The sequence below is a fragment of the Chiroxiphia lanceolata genome, chromosome 14 (genome assembly GCF_009829145.1).
Source record: "Chiroxiphia lanceolata isolate bChiLan1 chromosome 14, bChiLan1.pri, whole genome shotgun sequence".
In the NCBI taxonomy this organism is placed as follows: domain Eukaryota; kingdom Metazoa; phylum Chordata; class Aves; order Passeriformes; family Pipridae; genus Chiroxiphia; species Chiroxiphia lanceolata.
In genome coordinates, this window is record NC_045650.1 from 15,789,998 (window position 1) to 15,812,206 (window position 22,209).

Here is a 22,209-nt window from a genome sequence, read left to right on the forward strand (position 1 = left end):
CAGCCTGGGCTCCAAGTCCATTTCTCTTCCTATGCCCAGCACCTCCCCACACCACCTCTCTGCCTGGGACAGCCACAGAGTACCCCTGCCACACTCCACTGCCACAGGACTGGTGTCTCTCTCTCCGGACTTCTCTCTCGCCTCCACTCCACATTACAACAAAATACCACAGGTAGCTCTCAAGAATGACAAGTCAATACTCTTGCCATTATACACAGGTTTGCAATCATAAAGAAGTTATGTTCAAGCAAACTTTTTATTAAGGGCATGCCACAGAGATAGCATCTCTTCCTTCTGCCTCTGGTTGTTGACTTTAAACCTGGAAACCCTACCCAGTAAGGATTTCTGACAGCACTAAAGTCCAAGGCAGCTTGAAGAAAAGCACTGTACTCTACTGAAATAGCTTAAAACCCAGCTCACTGCAATCATATCTCTCCTCACCATGAAGTGCCCCATGTTAGCTAATGGGAAAAAGAATGAAATACAAGGCCTTTCCATAGTCAGGATCCCAAATAAACTTGGCCTCGTTAAAGGACAATACTTACAATGGTTTATCTGTGAACAGTATTTCCTATGTATTTGACACAAATAGCCTTTTCTTCAGCATCAGAGCTGCTTGTCTTCTTACTTCAGCTATTTTATTTGTTCTTGAACAAACATATTTATTGTGGCTAATGAAAGGGGAAATCCCTCTCTCTGTTCATGCCTCTGTTTTTCCTTCTGTCCTTCAGTGACCTGACATGTGCCTCGCCCTAGAATGACTAGAGCAGCCAAGAACATGGAGACTTTTTGTGAGCACCCACTTCTGAAACCACATCCGAGATTTGCTACAGAAAATCTTCCATACCAGGCTGTAAAAATCAGTTCCCTTTTAGTTATGGAAGTTGCCTCTAGCACCTACAGAAGTTCTCCCTTCTCAAGGAACTAGAGAGTGCAGCCCATGTGAGGACAAGACAGAGAGAGTCTTCTCCATTCTTTTCACCTGCTCATATAGGTGTTTACAGTCCTTACAGGCAAGCTGTAGAATTTAGTTGCCCTTTTCATAATACTATGACAGGTAATTTAACCCCAAGTCACTCACTATCTCTCCCAGTGCCAGAAAACAAAGCTGTATCTACATTAATAAGAAGTACAGCACAGCAGAAGTCAACCAGTGGAGAGAGCTGGTGCAAAGAAGCCAGAGAACACAGTGTGAGTCTTGGGGAGAAAGGAGGAGAGAAAGGGGGCTGCGTGGCACTGGTGTGACTTCTCCTGAGCACCAGAGAGCATCTGGAGCATGTTACAGGCATCCCTGCAGAGCTTCTCTGATCGTCCTTTAGTTCATGTATCCTGAGATCACTCCTCAATGGACCAAACAACAGCAACTGGGGAAGATCAGATTTGCTTCCAAAGTGTGCTCCTCAGATAAACCCAAATGCTAACAGAAAGGCACTCTTTTTCTTTCTAGCACCTGGCTCTTATAACCAAGCTAACTCAATAGTAATATGATATTTCTGATTTAGCTAAATCATTTAGCATCTGAAATCTGGTTGCTTATCTGAGGGTTTCATTATAGCTAAAACACTGGTTCTGAAAAAGTGGGATGAAAATTATAAGTAAACAGGCCATCTCTCACAAAATCTGATACTTGGGACTAGGGATTTATAGAATGTAGAATACTAATAAAAGAAAAAAACCATTATTATCAAAATAAATCAAATATATTCAATATATCAAAGTACATTAAAAACTGTAGCAAACAATTTTCTTGATGAAATGCAGGTGCAGTTACATCTTAATAAAATGTGTTTACGAAAACAGCATTTGCAAATTCTAATTTTTCTTCTCCTCCGAAGAGCAATAATTCTCTATATCTCTGCTACATCCTACTCTTTCTTTCAGTCATAAATAAGTCTTATTCAGATTGATCATTTATGGCCCAATTTTGCTTCTTCTAATCAAAATCAGAAAACCTTAGTCCTCACGTGGAATTAGCAGGATTACCCACAGCAATCACAAAAGAGTAAGACAGATCTAGCCTGTCTGTACTTTACCATCACCTCTACATCCCCTGGAGAAGGGTTTGCTTCTCAGTCTGGTTTATTTTGTTTATCTTCAGTGCAGAGAATTGGGTATTTTATGTTCCAAGGAACTGGCAAGAACCAGTTTATCGCTACATGGAGGGGGAAAAGCAATAGCACTCGTATGTAAAATTTAGTGGGAATTAAATGAAATTCTTTGTATTCAAAATGCAGAAACTTGCCCAATGCAGCCCTGTCTCCATTCCACTCTGCACAGTCATTTTCTATCTGGCGGCGGAAGAAATAATTTATTACAATGAAAAAATGTCAACTATCGGCACAGACAATCCATATCCCCTCACTGGCTTTTTGCAACTCCATAGACCTTAAGAAACTTTATTGGTTAAATTTTGCTCTCAGAAATAGTGGCGAAGCTCTAAATCCCTGATTTCCAAACCTGGATCTGCAAACCATTTGTGGTCCATGACACCACAGTGCCCGGTCCTCGCCGTCAAACCAGGTTAAATGGTGACCTTTGTGATCACGGGACTGTGGAGCAAACGATGTGGTTGCTAGAATAATTGTTTCAAATAAAAAGTACTCTTTTCAGTATTTCCCTAGCTAAATTTGTGCCATATTTCGTGTCAATGTGTAACTGCATGTGTTGGCGGGAAGAGAAGATATTACAATCTCTCTTCATTCCAATGCAAAATAAACTGTGAGCTTTTACTTCACAGGGAAGCTGCTTAAGAAAGCTACTCCTAGATGTAAAGAGGGGTTCAAAATTCACCACATTCAAGTGTAAGAGTAGCATGCAATGGTATTAATAATATATTTGAGATGTTTTTAGTTTCTGATGACATGAAAGTTAGGGTTGCTTGGCATGAAAAAGGATTAACTGAGTTAAGGTTACTGACCAGGACATGAAGCCTTCATTCAGGGTAAATTCTAAGTAATAAAATCCAAATCCTGACTCCCCCAGGTGACCTGAGGATCTTGACGGTTTTCTAAGTTTACAAAGTACATCTCAGGGTTTTAATGTATTTAAGAAAGAATTATCTCAGTGTTTATATTTAAAATACTGGCAAATGTAAATGGATGCCTGGGTATTTACAAACAGCAGAAGTAATTGCCAGCTTGTCTTGTGGATTTAAGTGTCACAGCTTGCAGTTCAGTGAAATATAACCCAACGAGTTTACACATCTGGGGGACATAACAATGGGAAATTATTCTGAGGAAGTGTGCAAGGGAAAGCAGCATGTATCAACTGAAATATGTTTAGACTGGCAGTATTAATTGGCACTATTAATAGGGATTGAGGTTTAGAGACTACGATCACTGACTTCTCTCAAAGATCTTTGCAAATCCAAGCAAAAATAGGCTCATTAGCCTGGAAAGTGACTTATCTTGCCTCTTCCTCCCTCTACTCTGCAAACCTTTTCTTTGAGCTCAATGTTATTTGACAAATAGCTCCTTGAGCAGCACCCATAGAAAAAAAATTAAATCAACACCTCCCTTCTTTTTGAATTCCCCACACTGGATGTACACAAAATCATCCCCACCAATGTGAACATGGGAGATCAAACCTGAAATGCAACTCCAAGAACCCTCTTGGAAATGGCTTCTACATATTATTTTGTCATGAAAAATAAGTCATCCCTCACTAGAAAGAGAAATAGGTACTTTGTGGGGCAACCATTCTCAGTTAGGAGTTTGGTATCTATAATATGCTACCATAGATATCTCTACCTGCCTCGTGTGTATTAATTTAATAGTATGAATCCTGTTTGTTCCATTTACATACCTAACCAAATTTATGCTATTCTGCTGCTCTTAAGACTCAGCATGAAAGAATGGAAAACAAACTTTGCAGTGACCCAGCAGGAACAGAAAGGCAAAAGTGAATTCTTCTACACTCAGCAGGAGACCTGGTGTTGGTAGTTGCTACATCATCCTGATTTTCAAAGGAGAAATTTTAAAACTTCCTTTGGCCTGAGATGAAACTCTCAGAATTTTTAAACTGTTTTTCTCTCGCTTTATTAGATGAGGGAACAATTCAATGTTTCTTTTAAAATGGGAAATGGTATCACTCTCTCTGCTGTAACAAAAGCCTGGTTTATATTGGTTTATTGCCCAATTTTTAAATGCACATTGCCACAGCATTTCAGAGGAGTGTATTTACATTTACCTTTCTAAAACACACAGTATATTATGTTGCAATTAAAAGCCCACAAACTCAATCTGATATTTCTTCACTAATTTATTCCCAAGCCAATATGTATTTTAATGTTCCAAACTGTTGCTAATTAACACATGGAAATATTTTAACATGGATTTTGATTAATTCCATTTAACAGTCTAACCAGTGCTAAAGCATATGTGGGATGTCATTTCTTTCTTTTGAGGAAGGCATTGGCATTAAATCTTTCAATCTTCCTGAGCACCAAATGCTAATTTCAGGAAGATTAAATAACAGACTGCAGCTACAGTTTCCTTTCTTTACTTCCCAGAAGGTGAAATGAACATATTTATGTGGGAGGAATTTCTTTACTGCACAAGCCAAAATACAGAAATTAGATTTTTTTTTCCCCCAACACTGCTAATACACTAGCAGTCGCCTGCCAACTAAATAACTTTAACCTATATCTGCAGTTCATGGAGCGTTGCCAAGTTATATGTTCAACTTTCTTTCACTCTGTTTTTTTTTATTAAAGTATTCCCATATGATGTTTTCACTTGCAGCTCCTAAACGCTTTTCCATACTTGAATCAGAGACTACCAGCTTATAGGGAGGTGGCTCTGGCCATAAAGCCACAAATGCTCATATAAGACCCTCCTCTGATTTTCACACTCTGAAGGTATGTTATAAATATGAATCATATTGTGTTGCTGTAATGGTTTAAATCTGAGTGCAATTCTGCATGTCAGCGAACTAAAGCACACAAAGCACCCAGAGGTGTGTATGTGACAAGCACCCCGTGTCTGTAAGAATGCAGGAAGACAGAGCAGGAGGAGGCTCCCTGCGGGATGGTGGGTTAACCACTTGCACATCACACACAGCTTTTCACAAGATGGAGTTTGACCAGCTTAAGAGCATTTAAACACTTCTGCTCTTGCCATCTCCAACAGAAAGGTGACCACACCCAGGTCCAACAGTTCCTCTTTCCCATATGGTGAGCCCAGTTTCCCTGTGCTTACACCCACTGTCCATCCTCTGCTCTGTGCCACCATGTCCCTACTGAAAGCTGAAGCAGAGGTTCACTGTATGTTCATCTCACACCTGCATCTCCTTCATGTCCTCCATGCCTCTGTTGCATAAGTAACCTTTTCTTCTATTTCTTTCCCTACGTCTTACATTACTTGTTGCAATATTCACTGTAAATCTTCATTCAGCTTGTAATATATGGTGCTGTCCCTCCTCCTTTACCTTTTGGTAGCTGTATTTCTGTCTTGCCTGTTAATGTAACACCTCAACAGTGCTTTCTGTTTCCTTTTCTACTGCCTCTACAACACCTGATCACACTCTGCACCATTCAGCTGCCCAGATTCCTGGCATTTGCAAGAGAGCATTTCAGTTGTTCCTTACTGATCTACTCCTACCAGATACAGTGAAGTCCAATTTTCTACTTGACTTAACCATTTTCATCAGGATTAGAACTTTCTTTTCCAAGTCTACATTTACACCCACTGATTTTCTTTAGGCCTCTTTTTATGCATTTATAAGAGGTGTGTGTTGGATGCAATGTTTTCATCATATTCAGTAAATAAGTGGTGCGGGGACAAAGTCAATTAAGGCTACTGGTGAGAGTCCCTGCTCTTGTTCAAGAAGCAGAGGCTGTCCTTAGAAGCCCCATGTTCAGTCCCAGAGATGATTCACAACAGCTGTCACTGCCCATGCAAAAATGTGTGCACACTCTCCTGCCTGTTGGAAAAAACATGTGTCTTCTGTGTTCTCAGACTATTTAAAACCTAAATCTCCTTACAAAGAATAGAATTTGTGGAAAAAATATCTGAAACTTATGACAGGAAAGAGCAGTGAATACGTAGGTAGATTTTTTCAAAGTAGCTGTGTGTTACTTTAAAGGCTGCATTAGATAAATATTTAATGTAATTGATGGTAAGGTTTACAAATGGCCATTTATTGTAGCACAGAAGGCCAAATGCCAATACCTGAATACCTGCCCATCCTGTTCTCAGTGTAAGCACACATGCTTTTCACTCAAGGGCTGATTGCAGCCCAGAGTAAAAAACACACATCATAAAACATTCAAATACATGAAAATGGCATTTTCCCATCTTCTCTTACATAAGTGTTCTTTATTCCACCGTTCACAGTAGATATCATATATGTATATAAAAATATAAATATAATATATTTATTGAAGCAGGTTATGGGCCTGAAAAGTATAAGCAAGTAGTGCAAAGGTTTCAACTTGGTTACACCTGCTAGGCTGGCCCTAGAAGAATGCCCTTGTTCGCTGACAACCAAGCAGACTACCAAGATCCAAGAACACCTTTCCTTATGCATTTGTATGCCAGATGGATGGATACAAGGTGTTGAAAAATTAGCTCTACCAACTCCTGCTTATTATTCAAAGGGTATGTTACCAGTTAACATGAAGATAACACAACACTTAAGGCTTCTGATGTTTTCCCTAAATTAATAGGAGGAAGCAGAAAAGATGCAGTTTTAGTTATGGAAAAGCAGTTATAACGATGCTTTTCCACTGGGTATCCGAACAACAGTCCCTTAAAGGTGAAGAGCAAATTAAGCCCCTGCCCTAGTCAGATGCACCAAAGCACTGAGGACCAACCATCAGAATGAGAAACAGGAAGAATGACGTTTGTTGCCTTCCATTTGATTAAAAAACCTCTGCAAATTAAACTGGCTACACTGACTCTGAGATGTACCAAAGTGACTGTTCCATAGTCATACACCAAATCTATTGTCAAAGTCATGAATACACCCTACAGTCCCCCTGCAGCTGTTAAATGATGTCTCCACATCTTTGCTCAAGCCAAACAAATTCTTCTACTGCTCTCCCTGAAGCCTTTCAGGCCATTTTACTTTGTGACATTTCGTAAGATGCCAAATGAGACAAGCAGTTACTCTGGCACTGGGAATTCCAAAAAGGTTTGAAAAAAAATAAATCACTCTTCAAGACACCATGAGTCTGACTCTTCACAAACGGAGATAACACTAATTTCACTGAGACTTTTTTTTCCTTCCTTCCAGTAAGACAAAATTAGGACTAGCATAAAAAACAAAAACCCATTAACAAATGCACAACGGGAAAGAAGTTATCAAACCCATCCTTCCCCAAACCAAACATACATGATCAGTTCTTTTAGCCACAACTATTCAAGTGACTTTAGGTGCCCTGTTCTGAAATGGATTGGTCACAGCAATTCAAAATCGGGCCCTAAATATGCTTATTTATGTTTGATTTAAAATAGACAAGCTGTCCTCTTGCTATCCCTGGAAAATAGCTTTGCTAGCCATTGTCCAGGCCATCGGACAGTAGCCTTCAAAAGGCCACAATAAGAGGTCTTCAGTCGAGTGGTGTCATATGGTCTTCATTTAGAAATATCACAAGAACATTACTTCTCACAGTATTTACAAATTAAAAACATATGGCTGTAACCTCTAATACTGCAAGAAATACTGCTCTTTGGGTTTGTTTCTGGCCTCAGACTTTTGAAACATGAACCAAGCAAAGGGATTTCAGCTTAATGTGTGATTCAGCCCATTCGTCTTCCAAGCTCCAAGTGTCTGGGGGACAAGCTAAAGCTGGCATCTGAAAAAAGTGATTTGCCCACAACTATGGTAATGTACTACAGTTGGCAACTAAAGTAACATGTATATCAAAAAGGGGTGGGGCTGGTTAATTAAAGGCATCTACTTTCCATTTAATTAAAAAAAAAAACCCATATTATACTGGCTTTGGTTCCTATAAGGAGTTTTAGAAGTCATATATAAGCCTCTTGCATTTACTATTTAGGTTCAATCAATATGGTTATCTACCTGTCAATTTTTCTTGCTCTTTAATGCAGAAAGAGAGCAGCTTTTTTTATAGCTAGCTCAGAAAGCACTAAGCTAATCAATACATGCAGCGATAACAGAATGATTTGAAGCACGTAACAGAAGCTTATCACTTCGCAGTATACTGAACCCGTCAAAATATTTTCCTAGAAGTAAAGTGAAAATAGAAGTTCTCCATTTTTTATTACTTAAGTGGGTGGTGACATAGATGTCGTAGGCCTTCTGGATTTGTTCCTAGCTTTGTACTTTCGGGAAAATTTTCTACATGAGCATTTGCTACTTCGTAGAAACAGGAAGCCGATTCCGTAGTGAGATTTAAAAAAACTCTGCCTTGAGAATCAAAAATTATCTCAATTGCTCTTGATTCCCCACCCCTAAACATTTATTGGAAATCCATGCCTTGTTCGGGGGAACTGTGCATAAGGTTTTCCAGGAACGCAGCTTCTGACATTGCCACAGACCTTAAAACCCTTTGCTTTACTCAGTACTCTCAGTAATTTGTGTTCAAGCCCAATCTGCAAAGTACAGGCTTTCCTTCAGCCATCCCCTGCTGCATTAGTCCATTTGAAATAATTTGTAAGCATCTGATTCCTAGAGGTTTAAATATACATACATGTATCAAGATTCTGGATTTTAAAGCAGCAGAGAGAGGATCAGCTGTTATTGTGGTCTCTAACCTCTACTTTTTTGAAGAAATGCATAGGATTTAACTGCGGAGTTCTCTTCAAGTGGCAAGTAACAATCATCTGCCATCATACAATTTAAGTAGGTGGAATTCTACATAACACAAAAGCTCTTTGTGATATTCCAGGCTTGCCACAATTTACCAAGTGTTAAATGCAAGCTCAAAATTAATATATGTATGTGCATGTAAGTATGCATGTAAATACAGACTGAAGAGATGAGAGTTAATAAGAAGCAGGAAATAATGTTTACAGCTTAAGGTTTTTTATCATTTTCTCTATCAGTTTTAGCTCCACAGCCATTGTTATCAACTCTGTGTCATGTCATGAGATCTGTAGGCATTTCTGCATGTCCCCCTGAACTCACATGACAGGCCTGTGGCTCCCCAGTTCAGAAGGATCTGCTTCACAACCTGGGAACCTCAGAGGCTGCCAGCCCTGGGTACTGGTGGTTACACTGGGTGCTGCTCAAGGCACCAAGCCATGAAATGTTTCACTTTCACCCTTAGCAAACAGTACTGGTATGGAAAACAAATGAAAAGGTTAAAAGAAATCAAAAGGATCACAAAATCACAAAGAAATCCTTTAGAGAAATAACTAAAAGTCTACAGAGGCTCTGCTATTTCTATTTCTCTACCAGAAATGGCCACACATGGTACAGTCAGGTCTGAACTAGCTCTGTGTGGGTGAATCAAGGTCTGGAAATCACATAACAGCATCCACTCACAGGCAAGGATTAGTCCACAGGTGCGTAAGAGCTGCTAACTCTACATCCTGACCCAATCTGGTGAGTGTGTGTGAACTTACTGTGAATGCCTACAAACCCAGGAAGCACTAAACCACAATCCATCGCAGAGCGGAGACACGCCAGCAGTGAGGCATTAACAATGTTGTCTCCTCCAGAGGAGCTGAAAGATGGATGGGCATCTCCGAGGGCAGAATTGGGCCCAGAGAATGAGCAAAGATTCTTAGAGCAACACCTCAAGTGACACAAATTATGTTGTAAAATTGATCACTTCCTTACACATGGCAGAATGCTTCCAGGGCACTCAACATCCTATTCCATTAAGCCATGATAAATGAGACCATATTTCCACATCAGTCTGAGCACTTCTTTTAAACCTACTAGTTCAAATATTTGGTTACTTATTCCTCTCCCCCTCCTAAAGATATCGAGAACTGTCTTTCTCTTTCCCAAGTTTGTATGTCTAATGGGTGCCATTGTTTCAGGACCATCACCTAGGCATCTAATTTCTTCACATAATTCCTCATCTTAAGAGCAAGCAAAATTCTGAGGGAAATCACTGAAAACTGTTTGGTGTGCAATCTCTATGAATGCACTCAGCAACTTGAAAAGATGGACTCAGAGATAAGGAAAGCCACAGTACAAATTATAGTGGAATGGCCCAAAAAAAGTAACTCTCCTATTCCTAGCTTGAAGAAGATCACCACCACCACCTGGAACAGTTAAGATGGAAATCTGTGGAGCAGGAACAAAATTGTTTCAAGCAGATCACTATGGCTCAAGGTGGCTAGGGAAGGTTCATAAATTGATAAGCACCACCAAAGGATCATAAGCCTCCACATCAATTGTATAAAGATTACAACAGAGCCACTCGCTGCAGTCATTCTGAAAAGGTTATGGGTTTCACAGGTGTGCACTGTCAGTTCTGATTAAGCTTAAACTAAACCAGTTATCTATAATGTTGGATTGGAAGGAGTTTTATTGCTGAACGCAAGGTAAATCAAATTCAGGATACACATCTGTGGAAAAACACAGAGGGCCAAAGTTCACAGTTCTGACACAGGCAAAAAAAAAATCCAACCCTCCAAACTCAGGAGGAGATTTGCCTGAAAAAGATCCATCAGTCTGGCTATTGTCCTATGTTCTGCCTCAGAAAGGAAAGTTATTTTGTCACAGCTTTGGGTTTTCTTTCCTTCTTCAAATTATTGTTCACTCTCACAACGCAGGCTGCTTTAGTGTTATTATCTACGCTCATTTCTAAAGTGCCTACAGTTTAACATTCATCTGAATGCAAACAAAATTAATTATACACCTATACTTTTCACTACACAGGATATAAACTGAAGTTGCAACATATTCATAATGTAATTTTTCATCTGTGCAACCAGGAATCTGTCCAAAAACAACAGTTCACATCAGAGGTTCATAGAGCTGTGCAAAAAGACCGAGAGTGAAATCTTGCACCCAAAAAACCATTGCTAACAACTCAATTGATTTCATAGTGCCAGGATTTCACTCAGAAATTTAAAAAAAAAATTAAAAATGCATTCTTAAGCGTTGACACAAATTGCAAAAGGTACATTTTATTTCCAAAAATATGCTGTATTAATGCTGCACTTTGAAGTGCCTCTATTGACTCATAGTGTTAATAGATGGTGAGAGAGAAAAAAAGTATTTGCTTTTGCAACATCATTATTTCCTTTGCATGTAATTATTTTCTCGCCAAACAATGCTAGTGACAAATCACAACAAGCTCTGAAGCCATCTATACCAGCAGATTTTTAACCCAAGGTAAAAATAAACAGAAACATCTGTAAAGTAATCTTGCAGAAAGCTACGTTTATTAACAAATACATTTTCTAATAAAACACCATCTGCAAGCAACCCTCAGCTTCCACTTGATATAAATAGGCCTTTTACTGTTTTCAGATGCAGTTCCCAGAAAATTATTCCAAGCTCTACTGCAAAACACATCAGTCTTTGTTGCTGCCTGGAATGTTAATAAATAACATCAAGTTTTTAAATAGTCAAACAAATTATTGGCTTGAAACAATTATTCCGACAGAAAAAGCTGACCTTTTGCAATAAAGTGGTTTAAGAATGCATCGCTCCTCATTCCCAGTACAAAAATATTACCAAGCAGGGAAATATTGTGGAGAAAACAGAAAGCTATGAAAAAGCCATCTTGCAATTCTGCTCATAAGTACACTGTACACCTACCTTGCAAAGGTTACTGTTTTGGAGAAACTCAGAATAAAAGGAAAAGTATTCAGAGTATAAATAGTATCCTTATTATACATTTTTGTTTGGAATAGACACAAAAATGAACCAACTAAAATGTTCCTCACAGGACTACTGTACTGACCAGCAATACAGAATTCAACAGCTCAAACTGTTGGTTGCAGAGACTGGGACTGAATCTCAGTAGTAAGAGTTCCTCAAAATGCATAAGAGCTTCAGTGGGACACATTTTCATAAGCATTATTCAGAACCTAAGTCACATTAATTCCATTAAAAGCAACAGAAATTTAGCAAACTCTGCAAATAAATTCCTTACTGGTAGGACTGTTTAGCACCACCGAAATTTGAACACTGCTGGTTTTCCTTAGAGTTTAAAACAGCAATCTGTCTGTCAAACTACCTCCTACCTGAGAATGCAAGAGTGAAAACTGCAGATGAACTGAGATATTAGAGTTCCCTGTCCAGAACTGGTATAGCTGGTATACATATATTATACCCAACAGAGATGTAGCCTTTTAATATTAATCATAAACAAGCAATGTCAGTATTCCAAACCACTTTAAAAACCACATTAAATATTGCTACTGGGACTATCACAACAAACTGCTGAAAAGAAGTCACATGCACATTCCAGAGGAAGGAATGTTTTACACTGTAATTCCAGGAAATGCAACTTCATATTTCCAGAGAAAAATATTTAGTGAATGAAATACTCAAGCAGTACTAGAGAGAAGATATTTTAAACCACTTACTTCACTAACAGGAGGAATGTTGAGCTTTGGTACTTTGTTCTTCGAACTAGGTGTGTTCACTTTTCCTTCCAGCAGTGTTCCAAAGGACTGATTTCCATATCCACTCTCAATTTCTAGTGGGGGTTTCAGTTCAGGTGAGTCATTGGGTACCTGGTCCTGACCGTCCATAGGCCTGACATATGCTGTAGGCTTTTGCTGGACCATGCTGTTTTTACAGTGAAGTCCTGGTGGGAAATTCTGAGTCGAAAGACCATTGTTTGCAGTTAACAAAGAAGTGGAAGGAAGAGGAGAGCCAGGACCATGGCCTACAAACTCCAGCTCTGTGGGTGACTTGGAATGACTGTTTTCTTTGTAAGAGTGCTCTCCAGGTGCTGACTTTGCATGAGCATGCCTCCTCGAATGTGAAGATGCTGCCATGGAATTTGCATCCTCAGTCCCTCCACTTTTATGCTGCTCACTCTGACAGTTATAGAGGTCTTCATACCTGCCCTGTGACTGGTCATGGGAAGAGCTATGCTTTGTCCGACTCTGCTGACCGCTGGATTGGCTTGGCTGGGCCCCACTAGAGTTGTGACCACCACGTGACCAGTCTGTCCTCGACTTCCTGCTGCTCTGGTGACTGTGTAGCAAAGCAGAATTTGATGACAATGAAGAAGGAGGAGGCATTGATGTCGATGAATTGCCGCTGATCTGATGAGATGGGATCATCCTGTTTCTCGGTTCTGGAAAAAAGTTCTGTTCATTTTTGTCAATGGGTGTCTGTGGGACAGAATTCTTTGGGATTCCTACAAGGTGGCTCTGGTTGGAGTGGTTGGTTAACAGATCCTTCATCTCATCATAATTTCCCAATGTGTTCTGGACACGGTTTGCAAGGGCGTCGCCTTTATTTGTCTAAAATATCAAAAAAAAAAAGAGACAAGAAAAGCGTGAGTAAATTCCTGATTTACAAGTTACTGCTCAGAATAGTTGTCTTAGAAGATGGCAAATGTTAGCTGTTTAATGGTGTCATGCTGACATTTAATTAAATTTCAATTACGTTTTGCATATGTTATGTAAGAAAAACCTATCAATAACTGTGTTCAAAGAATCTCTTGAAACAGGCTTGCATCAGTAACACTTGTATACTGCTTCCCATTTTCTTAAATATGCTCTCAGAGAAGTGTTTAAATTGCATCAGTTATGGATGTTAGGCTCAAAATAAGCTGGGTTTATGTCAGAGATGTTGGGCTTGTACATTCCATATCGTGCAAAACACGAACATGCAATTACTGGCTACTGAGCATTTGAATTGCAATCACACAGTTTATTTAAGTATGTTATTGCTCTATCAGCCCCTTGACCCACAGTCCTGCCATAAACAGAAGCTGGGTAGTCTGTAACAGTGCCAAACTCTTCACTCCAGTTTAACTCCAATTACTTTTCCATAGAAGGTTCAGTTTGACCTGAAGTATCTACCATCTGAATCCAGAAAGAAAAAGCTTCTACCCACTCAGATGCTATGGTAGCTTCAAATAAAAAGATAATTCAAAAATATTTTCTCACAGAACATAAACAGACATGATTGCCACATTCTTAAGCATCGGGATTCTTCCTCTGTCTGCAGTCTGGTTGTATTTTTTAATCCTGCTATTTTTTTATTTCCAGTAATTATTAAATAAATACTGACTCATCTGTGTTTCACTGCTATTATACTTTTTCTTTTGAAGTATGAAGTTTCTTTTTCCTTTTCCCTTTCACTTGTAAAAAGATGGACAAATAAGCTGGAAGCTATAATTAATACTCAGCTAATTTCCTCTCTCTTCCTGTTCTAACTCACCCCACAGAGACCCAAAGCACCAGCCTTTTTACTGACCTTTCTATTCCACTGAAATGACCAGCAGAGAACTAAAACATCTTATTCCCTATGTTTATTACTTTACAAGACTCAAAGGATAAAAACAAAGAAAAACTATAGTTCCTCTTTAGGCAGATGGTTAACTTCTGCAGTCTGGAATTAAATGTCAAAGCTATGTCACGATACAGTCAACTATATTTCTACTTATGCTTGGGGTTTTTTTTCACTCAATAAAGCAAATAGTGCCACAGTCCACCAGCACCTTAACACCAGGCCATAAAGATGAGGAAAGGCAGCACTACGAGCTTGTGCTTGGTTAGGGAGTGTCAGACTCCTCAACAAGGGATCCTACAATGCCCCTGATCCCATTTTCCTCAAGTATTAAGCAGAAGTTTGAGAGATGAAAAAAATTCATGCATGCACGTCTCCTGAAATATCTGCTTATATTACCCACTGCTGAACAAGTCAGAAGATGAGAAGAATACTGCAGAAAGATTTTTTTTTCCTTAGTACTGCACATGCCATAAAAAATGTTTAAAAAGAAGATAATAAATGCAGATTTGCTTTTGCTCATCCTAAGGGATTCTAACATATATTACCACTGCACTGAGGCAGTGATTTAAAAATTAACTGTTCAATGTTGTTCTCATCTATATATATTTTGCCAGTGCTCCTAACTGACACAGTTAATAATCCCAGTTGTGGAGAACCACGAATCACTTTTATTCACTAAGTAAGTCCCTAGGTTGGTCATTTTAGTGGCAAAAATTATATTCTAGCTAAGCCAAGAATAAGCTCTTTGTATATGAGCAGTCTCCTTCAACTGAGTTGCACAATGAGTTGTTTGGGCAGCAGCCAAAACCAGGCTCTCTCTGTTCAACCCCCAAATTTAAAACAAGGAGATTCCATTGTGCTTAAGGGCCCAGCAGGAATTATGATTCGAAGTCTAAACACTTACATACTTGTTCTGTTTCCTCCTTCCCCAAACACTTTAACTCCTTATGGGATAGCACATGGGAAGTAACAGTACTGAGCAAAGCCTGACCACCAACCTTCACCTCTGTGGTTCAGCTACATTTCCAGGGTGCATTTAGCTTATTTTCCAGAAGGCAGAAGTTAAAAAAAAAAAAAAATACTGACAACATATCATCACTGAAACACTTCAACATCACAGCACATTAAATGGTGCTTGTCTAGATCCTCACAGAGGGAACCAATATTTTAATTTCAATGTAGATCTTTTCAATTATTTTGTGTTGGAGGTATCTGATTTTCTCAACTTATTTTCTTTTACATGTCACATAATGATAAATATAATTTTGCCTGATATTAACACTATTTTATGAACAATGTTCACATCATGGGGATAAAAGACACTATAGAAATATTAGGTATTATTATTATTTGTAGTCATTTACTGGGAACATTAATAAATATATTTACTGAAAGCCAAAGAGATGAAATTATTTTAAACATCCTTAGCATATTTTAAGTGCACTAAAGCTCATATTCAATGGTTATTGAAGTCAATGGAAGGATAAGTACTCTCTTCAGTAGCCTTTGGACCAGACTGCAAAGAAAAACAACACATTATGAATGTGAGTGGTAATTTGGTTTACACCTAAATAAAACTAGAGCACACAGAACCAACATCAGATTTGTGCTTCACAAGCTGAACGAGCTCAGGCATGTAGTGCACTGCACTATCTGTATTTAAGACATAAGGGATAACATTAATGTTTTTACTTTATTTCCACAACAAATTCAGGGCTCTCGTGAGCAGCACAGTATTATTGACAAACCCGGATACCAGCAAGAGAAACACAAAATCCAGTCATAATTTCTGGTTGCTCTTTGTTACTTCCAGATTGGGGACAATTTCTACCTTCATATTCTGGATAACTGGCTGATTTCTTAAAGGAAACCCCTGTACAACTTGTTTTCTGAACAGCATGTTGAAGCACAGTTTTGTTTCTATCAAGGAAATGCAGCATTTTGAGTATTCCAAGGCATAAATTATACACCTAGTTTATGAATCATGGTTAGTAGCCTTCCCCCTCATTCTAGGTTCCTGTTAGTTTAGGAAATGTACACCTTCCTACATTTGCTCCTATTTCTTTCAAAAACGATCTGTATAGAATCCTACTGGAAGACTAATTTGCTAGCTAGCTATTGCATTATAGTTTTACAAAGAAAAGAACTAATGCACTCAAACTTACAGGCCCAATTTACAAGGGTTTTGTGAAAATTTGTATGAAACTTGAGGTTTCATAATTCATTCACTTTCTTATGCCTCATAGTTAAACTAACCTCCACGGATTAGAAGCTGAGATCTTTTTTATGCTAAGCTTGAAAAGCATGGAGGGGCTTTACCTGAAAAAAGATAAATGATTTAACATTCACCAAAGGCTCCACAATGGAAATGCTGCCCATTGGGTTCTCTTTCTCAAGTTGAACTCTTCTGAGGCAATTCCTTTGAAAAGTAACAAAAATGCTCCTACTGTTTTCTTTTAAAATACTCATCTCTGAAACTCTTTACTAATTCAAAACATTAAAAGGTATCAACAATTCAGTAGTAAAATTACAGCTTCTCTCAGGAAAACTCCAACATTGCCTTTTCAAGTGTCTGTTGCCACAACACTGCAGGCCCTTCTCTGATCCCTTCTGCAAAATCAAGCACGAGCAGGTTGCACCAGAGTTCGGAGGCAGGACCTGCAACCCACTTGCATTAAAGAGCAACACAGCCCTCGCTGCCTGACCTTCCCAAAATAATGCTGGATGTCATCACGTTGTCAGAGGTGTTGTTTCCCCGCATGAGACAGCGGAGCTTCTAAAGGAGGCATTTATCTTTTAACAGGCGTGCACAAATGTATTTTATACACCCACAGAAGTAAATATCTCTTTTCATGTGAGTGCACACACACAAACTACAAAGAAGCAATGTAGAAACACGCACTTGTCCAAAACTATAATGAACACCTACGTTTTATTTGACAGAGGGAAAGAAAGACGCTGTAACAGCTAGAGCAGAGAGATGATAGATGAAGGCAGATAATCCACACATCTTGTGATGCACAATGGCAGCAAACTCCATGAGAAAACCTGAGCTCTTTTCTTCGAGCAACTTTTAATATCCCCAACCCTAGTGCAATCCAAAAAACAGCTGCCAGTTGTTCAGTCTTTAAAACATCAAAACCAGCAGTGGTGGTATTCCCTACCCCAAATGCCCCTTCTCTAGATATTGTTGAAGCAAATGAGGAAGGCATGATAAACAAGTAAGGACACCAGGTCTGGGAATAAAAGAAAGAAGTACAACAGATATTGGTGCTGCGTGTTTTCTGTTCCTGACACAAAATTTTGCAGCGTTTTGCAAACTGGTCTATCTACTAAAATTCAAATGACCATGTGCATGAATGAAAACGTGCCTGACATGCAGGAAGTCTCAGTTCATAGTAAGTTATTAATCCCGTAAAGAAGTTAAAATGTAGTACAAAGCAGAAATAGTGCATTTATCAGATTTTTATAAAACCAAAATCAAAAAGACCCCACAAACAAACTATCCTAGTGCATAGTCCTTATTTGGCTCAATATGTCTGTCATGGATGAGGGGAATGCACCTCACTCAAAAGAGAGAAGCAGCAATGTGTTTTATTGAGGTAAAATAATTTGACAGAGGTTGATAAATTCAACGGAATTCAACAAAGTTTAACAGTGGTTTGACATCAAAACTTATTGCCAGCAGTAAGTTTTATGCCAAGGTTCACCTTCTTAATTGCTGCATGGAAGAAACCTACAAAGGCAAATTGAGTTAGAATGGTTCTAATTCAAGAGACCAGAGATGCAAAGATTAAGGAGAACCCTCCCATCAGTCAGAAGGCTCAGAATAGACCTCTTGCTCTCTAAAGTCCTTATGGAGCCTGAGCATGGCTGGATCCAATCTTAGCCTCAGACTTGGTCAATGGTTTAAGTCTAATGGAATTATTCATATAATATTTACAATAATATTGAGTAGCTACATGGACTAGTAATGTTTCATAGGATTAATTCAGCATGGTATCAGTCACTTATCAAGTATCTATCACGGGTAAAGGATCTCCCTGCCTTGGGTAAGGAAGGAATCTCTACCCCTTGAGAGGCATCCCTGCTCAAGCAGAGAGTCATCTGGTGTGCAGTCCAGCTGCACTTCAGGGAAAGATCAAACTGGGCCCACCCTGATGGCAGTATTTATAGGGTGAAGAAGTTGATTGCTAGTCAAGAGAGTAGGGAGAGACATCTTCATTTTAGCTCTGATATCTTGTTCTGTACTCTGGTTACCTTGCACTTTTGGGTTTCAAAACCGCCTTTTGAAATATTTTTCAAGACACCTTCGCTCCCTGGAATGCCAGCCAGGGGCTTCCAGCAGCCAAGTTCACCTCAAGGACGAAAGGCCTGTTGCTCCTCAAGTCAGCCTGAACCAAAGTACAGCTTGGAGTCAAGTGTATCCACCACACTCTCGTGGTCTATAATTATTAGACACCATATGATTATAACGACAGTCTTTTCTCCTCCTTTCTGGGTGATTTTCAAAGAGCCCTCATCTTCCCTTACAGCTGCTAACAATGTAAAATGGAAAGATGAAGTGGTGGCCTTTCAATGGATGTCACTGATTGGGAGGAGAAAGAGATATGGAAATTTACATTCTGATGAATTCTTTAGGGAATGTCTTACTGAAAATCAAAGCAGCAGAAATCATAAAGGGGGACATCCCTTGGTGATGAAAATCTCAGGCAGCAAGGCTCCTTAGAGAGAATAAGACTTGTCATAAAAGTCCCTTTCATACCCTTGTTATGCTCCCCAAAGATTCAGTCTCCCAAAAGACTTCTTCGGATGGTTATGATTGCACAAAAAAAGCTTATGAACTCATTATTTATAGAGGGGGACATTGGTTTTAACAACTCGTATATTTTCTTCTTAAAAATAAAAGAACTAATAGCTAGCTTTGTACAAACCCACTTAAAGAAATATGAGCTGCACATACTTCTACTGCAGGACTTTGCTATGTGTTTAGAGGAAGGAATCTTGAACTGGACTGTAACCAAAATTCCTGATTCTGCCAATGCTAGCATGCCAAGCTGGGCAGCACATTCCCTTTGCTCTGCTGCCATATGCTGATCTGTACAGTCAGTGTATTCAAGAGTGTAAGTACCAAGGCAGATGTGATACTTCCCTTTCTTGCAGGTGAAGAGAAGCTTTATCTGTATTTGTAAAAGCCATTCTGAAAATGCAAAATATAACAATGCAACTTACCTTGTAGGGTTCCCCAAAGAGGTTAAAACCTGAAGCAAAGAGATCTTCATCCTGCTGGACTTCCTGGTTTCTTCTCTCCCATTCCTTCCGCTTAAGTGCACTCCGGTCTTGTTCATAGTGACTGAAGAAGAGAAAGAGAGAAAGGACAACATGTTATTTCCTCCATAATTTAGTTACATGTTCATAAGTATCAGTAATAGCCACAAAACATCAGAAACAATGCAATTCCAGAGGATAATTCTAAAAGAAAGAAGCAGCCACTGAATAATTTTCCCAAATTTAAACCTGGAATCATAAAACTATGCAAAATTGGGCAGTAGGCCAGTCAGTACACTTCTAAAATGAAAACAGAGAAAAAATGTTCTTTTCAAACTAACAGAATATTATGCAGAGTGATAAAATATACTTTGATGTCTTTGTATGAACAGTCTATAAATACACATGAGTATGAACACACACATACACACACACGTGTGCCCACAGAGCGTGTATGGGCAGAGAAAGCACATGTGAAGTCAAGGAAGCACAGCAACATCTAAAAATCCATTTAACTAAACATCCATCCCAATGCTCCAGGTCATCCTTGTGTGGTTTAGACCACCTAATTCTGTCCCACTTCTTGTTAAAATTTATGTACAGCTTCACTGGAGGTGTCAAGGGGGGGGTTACGAAGTGGTTTTGTAGCAGCAGGTTGCCAGAAGAGACTTTGGGACAGTTGATTCCAGTATCAGATAAAATTCTACATACAAACACACAGAAAAGAATCCAGCACCTCAGTGTAGCAATGGTGAGTGGCACTTATCTGTGTGTCAGCTTACTTTGTGCACCTGCCAGACCTAGATGACAAGCTGAGAGACCACATTCACTTCTCCCCTGAATAGCACTGAAGTACTTTGGTCTTTTGGCTTTACAAACTACCTCCTGCTCCTCTAAGGGAAAAGATATAATTAAAACCCTGAAGGAGAGGGAAAAAATAGGAAAGGAAAAGATGCATGCTTCAACTTGCACTGACAACCTCTCATGTGACAAGCATTAAGGGACACTTCTGTGCTTTCAACCCGTATTTGATTTGTTATGAGGCTTTTGGCTCTGCTTTGTGTCAGCTAATTAGCTACCAAATTCCAGATGACAATTTGAATAGCAGATTTGGTATATGCCCTGATGTTATCTGCAATAAGCAGTATTTCCCTGATAGGTGCTGGACATGCATGCACACATCCACACACAGCCTCTGTGTACAAATGCTTACATACAAACATACATATTACAGCTGTAACAAAGAACAGTTAATTCTCCTATCTCTGGCGAGAATGAATTAAATCTCCACAGAGCTCCACTGCACTTGGAAGATAACCAAATATCTACAACTTTTGCCTTTTTAGCTCAGCATGATGTTGTATTGAAAGCTTCACACCGAGAGATATAATGAGGAATGAACTGCACAGTGATGAGGCTTTAACAGTGTATAAAGTCACTGATTTCTGAGTGAAACCACAATTACTAATTTGAAGCACCAGCTAATTAAAACCACAGCTATGTATTTAGCCTCTTGTTATACCTACTGCAGTTTATAATTATGAGGACCTCTTTATCTACTCAATTAAAGTTCTTATGATTCAGGCAGGTTGTGTTTGAACCTACAAGCCCTGCAGAGAGCACAGGAAAGTATATGTCTGTTGCCTGATGACTCCATGTTATCCTTACACTCATATACTTGTTTTTGTACAGGCAGGGAAAGAAAAAGGGAAAGACCTGCCACAGAGAGATCCCTAAATAAAAAATATGAATTAATAATTGGTTTAAGCAATTCAAGACCACTCAGAGTTGGATTGAATAAGGTTTGATTATGGCTTGTAAACTGAATGCAAAGCCACCTACATAGGCTGAGCGGAATGATTTCCATCCACATTTTCCTTCTACAGGCTAGAAGGCAGAAAACATGTCACGTTTTGTTTTGTTTAATTTATTTATTTATAACACCTCCTGATGTAGTGGCATGACTAACACCAAAAGCAAGCTCCAGAACATTGCTATAATCAATCCTGGTATTTCTGCAGAAGGTTTAGTACTGTTTGCTGGTTTCCTGAGAGAGACAGAAGGGAAACTGTTGTAAAAACAGTCACTTTACTATTCTATATGTGACCACATTGCTGATGCAATGCTGCAAACCACAAGCAAACTGTTCACTAAAAGGTGAAGGGGGGATAAGCATCCCTTCCTTTCATATCCTAAATCCACATTATAATACACAAGTACGGAAATAAGTCAACGCAAGCTGTTTCCCAAATTGGTACCCAAAGAAGAGGACAAGGCTCCTCCCCACAACTCTGCTGGAGTAGGGGACTGGTTTAACCCAGAAATAATCCAGCCCAGGAGGAGTAGGAACACACTATGCTTATCCCTCTCATGGGAGATCTTTCCAGGGATTTCTTTGACAGTTTGACCCACAGACTGGGTGACTCTTGCAGCAAGATCAGATCATTATGAAGTTATAAACCCAGTCCCACGGATCTGGTCTAAGAAAGATTTTATATCCTGCATAAATCATCTTTGCTTACGGGAGCAGTCCTATCCCAGGCAGTGCCAGCATTCACTTCAGAAAGAATTATTCATGAAAGTTAGAGC

General features: G+C 39.2%; 1 protein-coding gene across 6 annotated transcripts in view; it reads right to left on the minus strand.

Moving 5' to 3' along the window:
• Nucleotides 1–22,209, minus strand: part of AFF2 (AF4/FMR2 family member 2) — a 336,618-nt gene that overhangs the window by 230,912 nt on the left and 83,497 nt on the right. For all 6 annotated transcript variants that reach the window (XM_032701864.1, XM_032701860.1, XM_032701861.1 and 3 more), the window contains exons 2-3: nt 19,585–19,705; nt 12,465–13,355 (exon numbers count right to left, since the gene is read on the minus strand). In XM_032701864.1, coding sequence (XP_032557755.1) covers nt 12,465–13,355; nt 19,585–19,705 — 1,012 coding nt within the window. The remainder of the gene's footprint in view (nt 1–12,464; nt 13,356–19,584; nt 19,706–22,209) is intronic.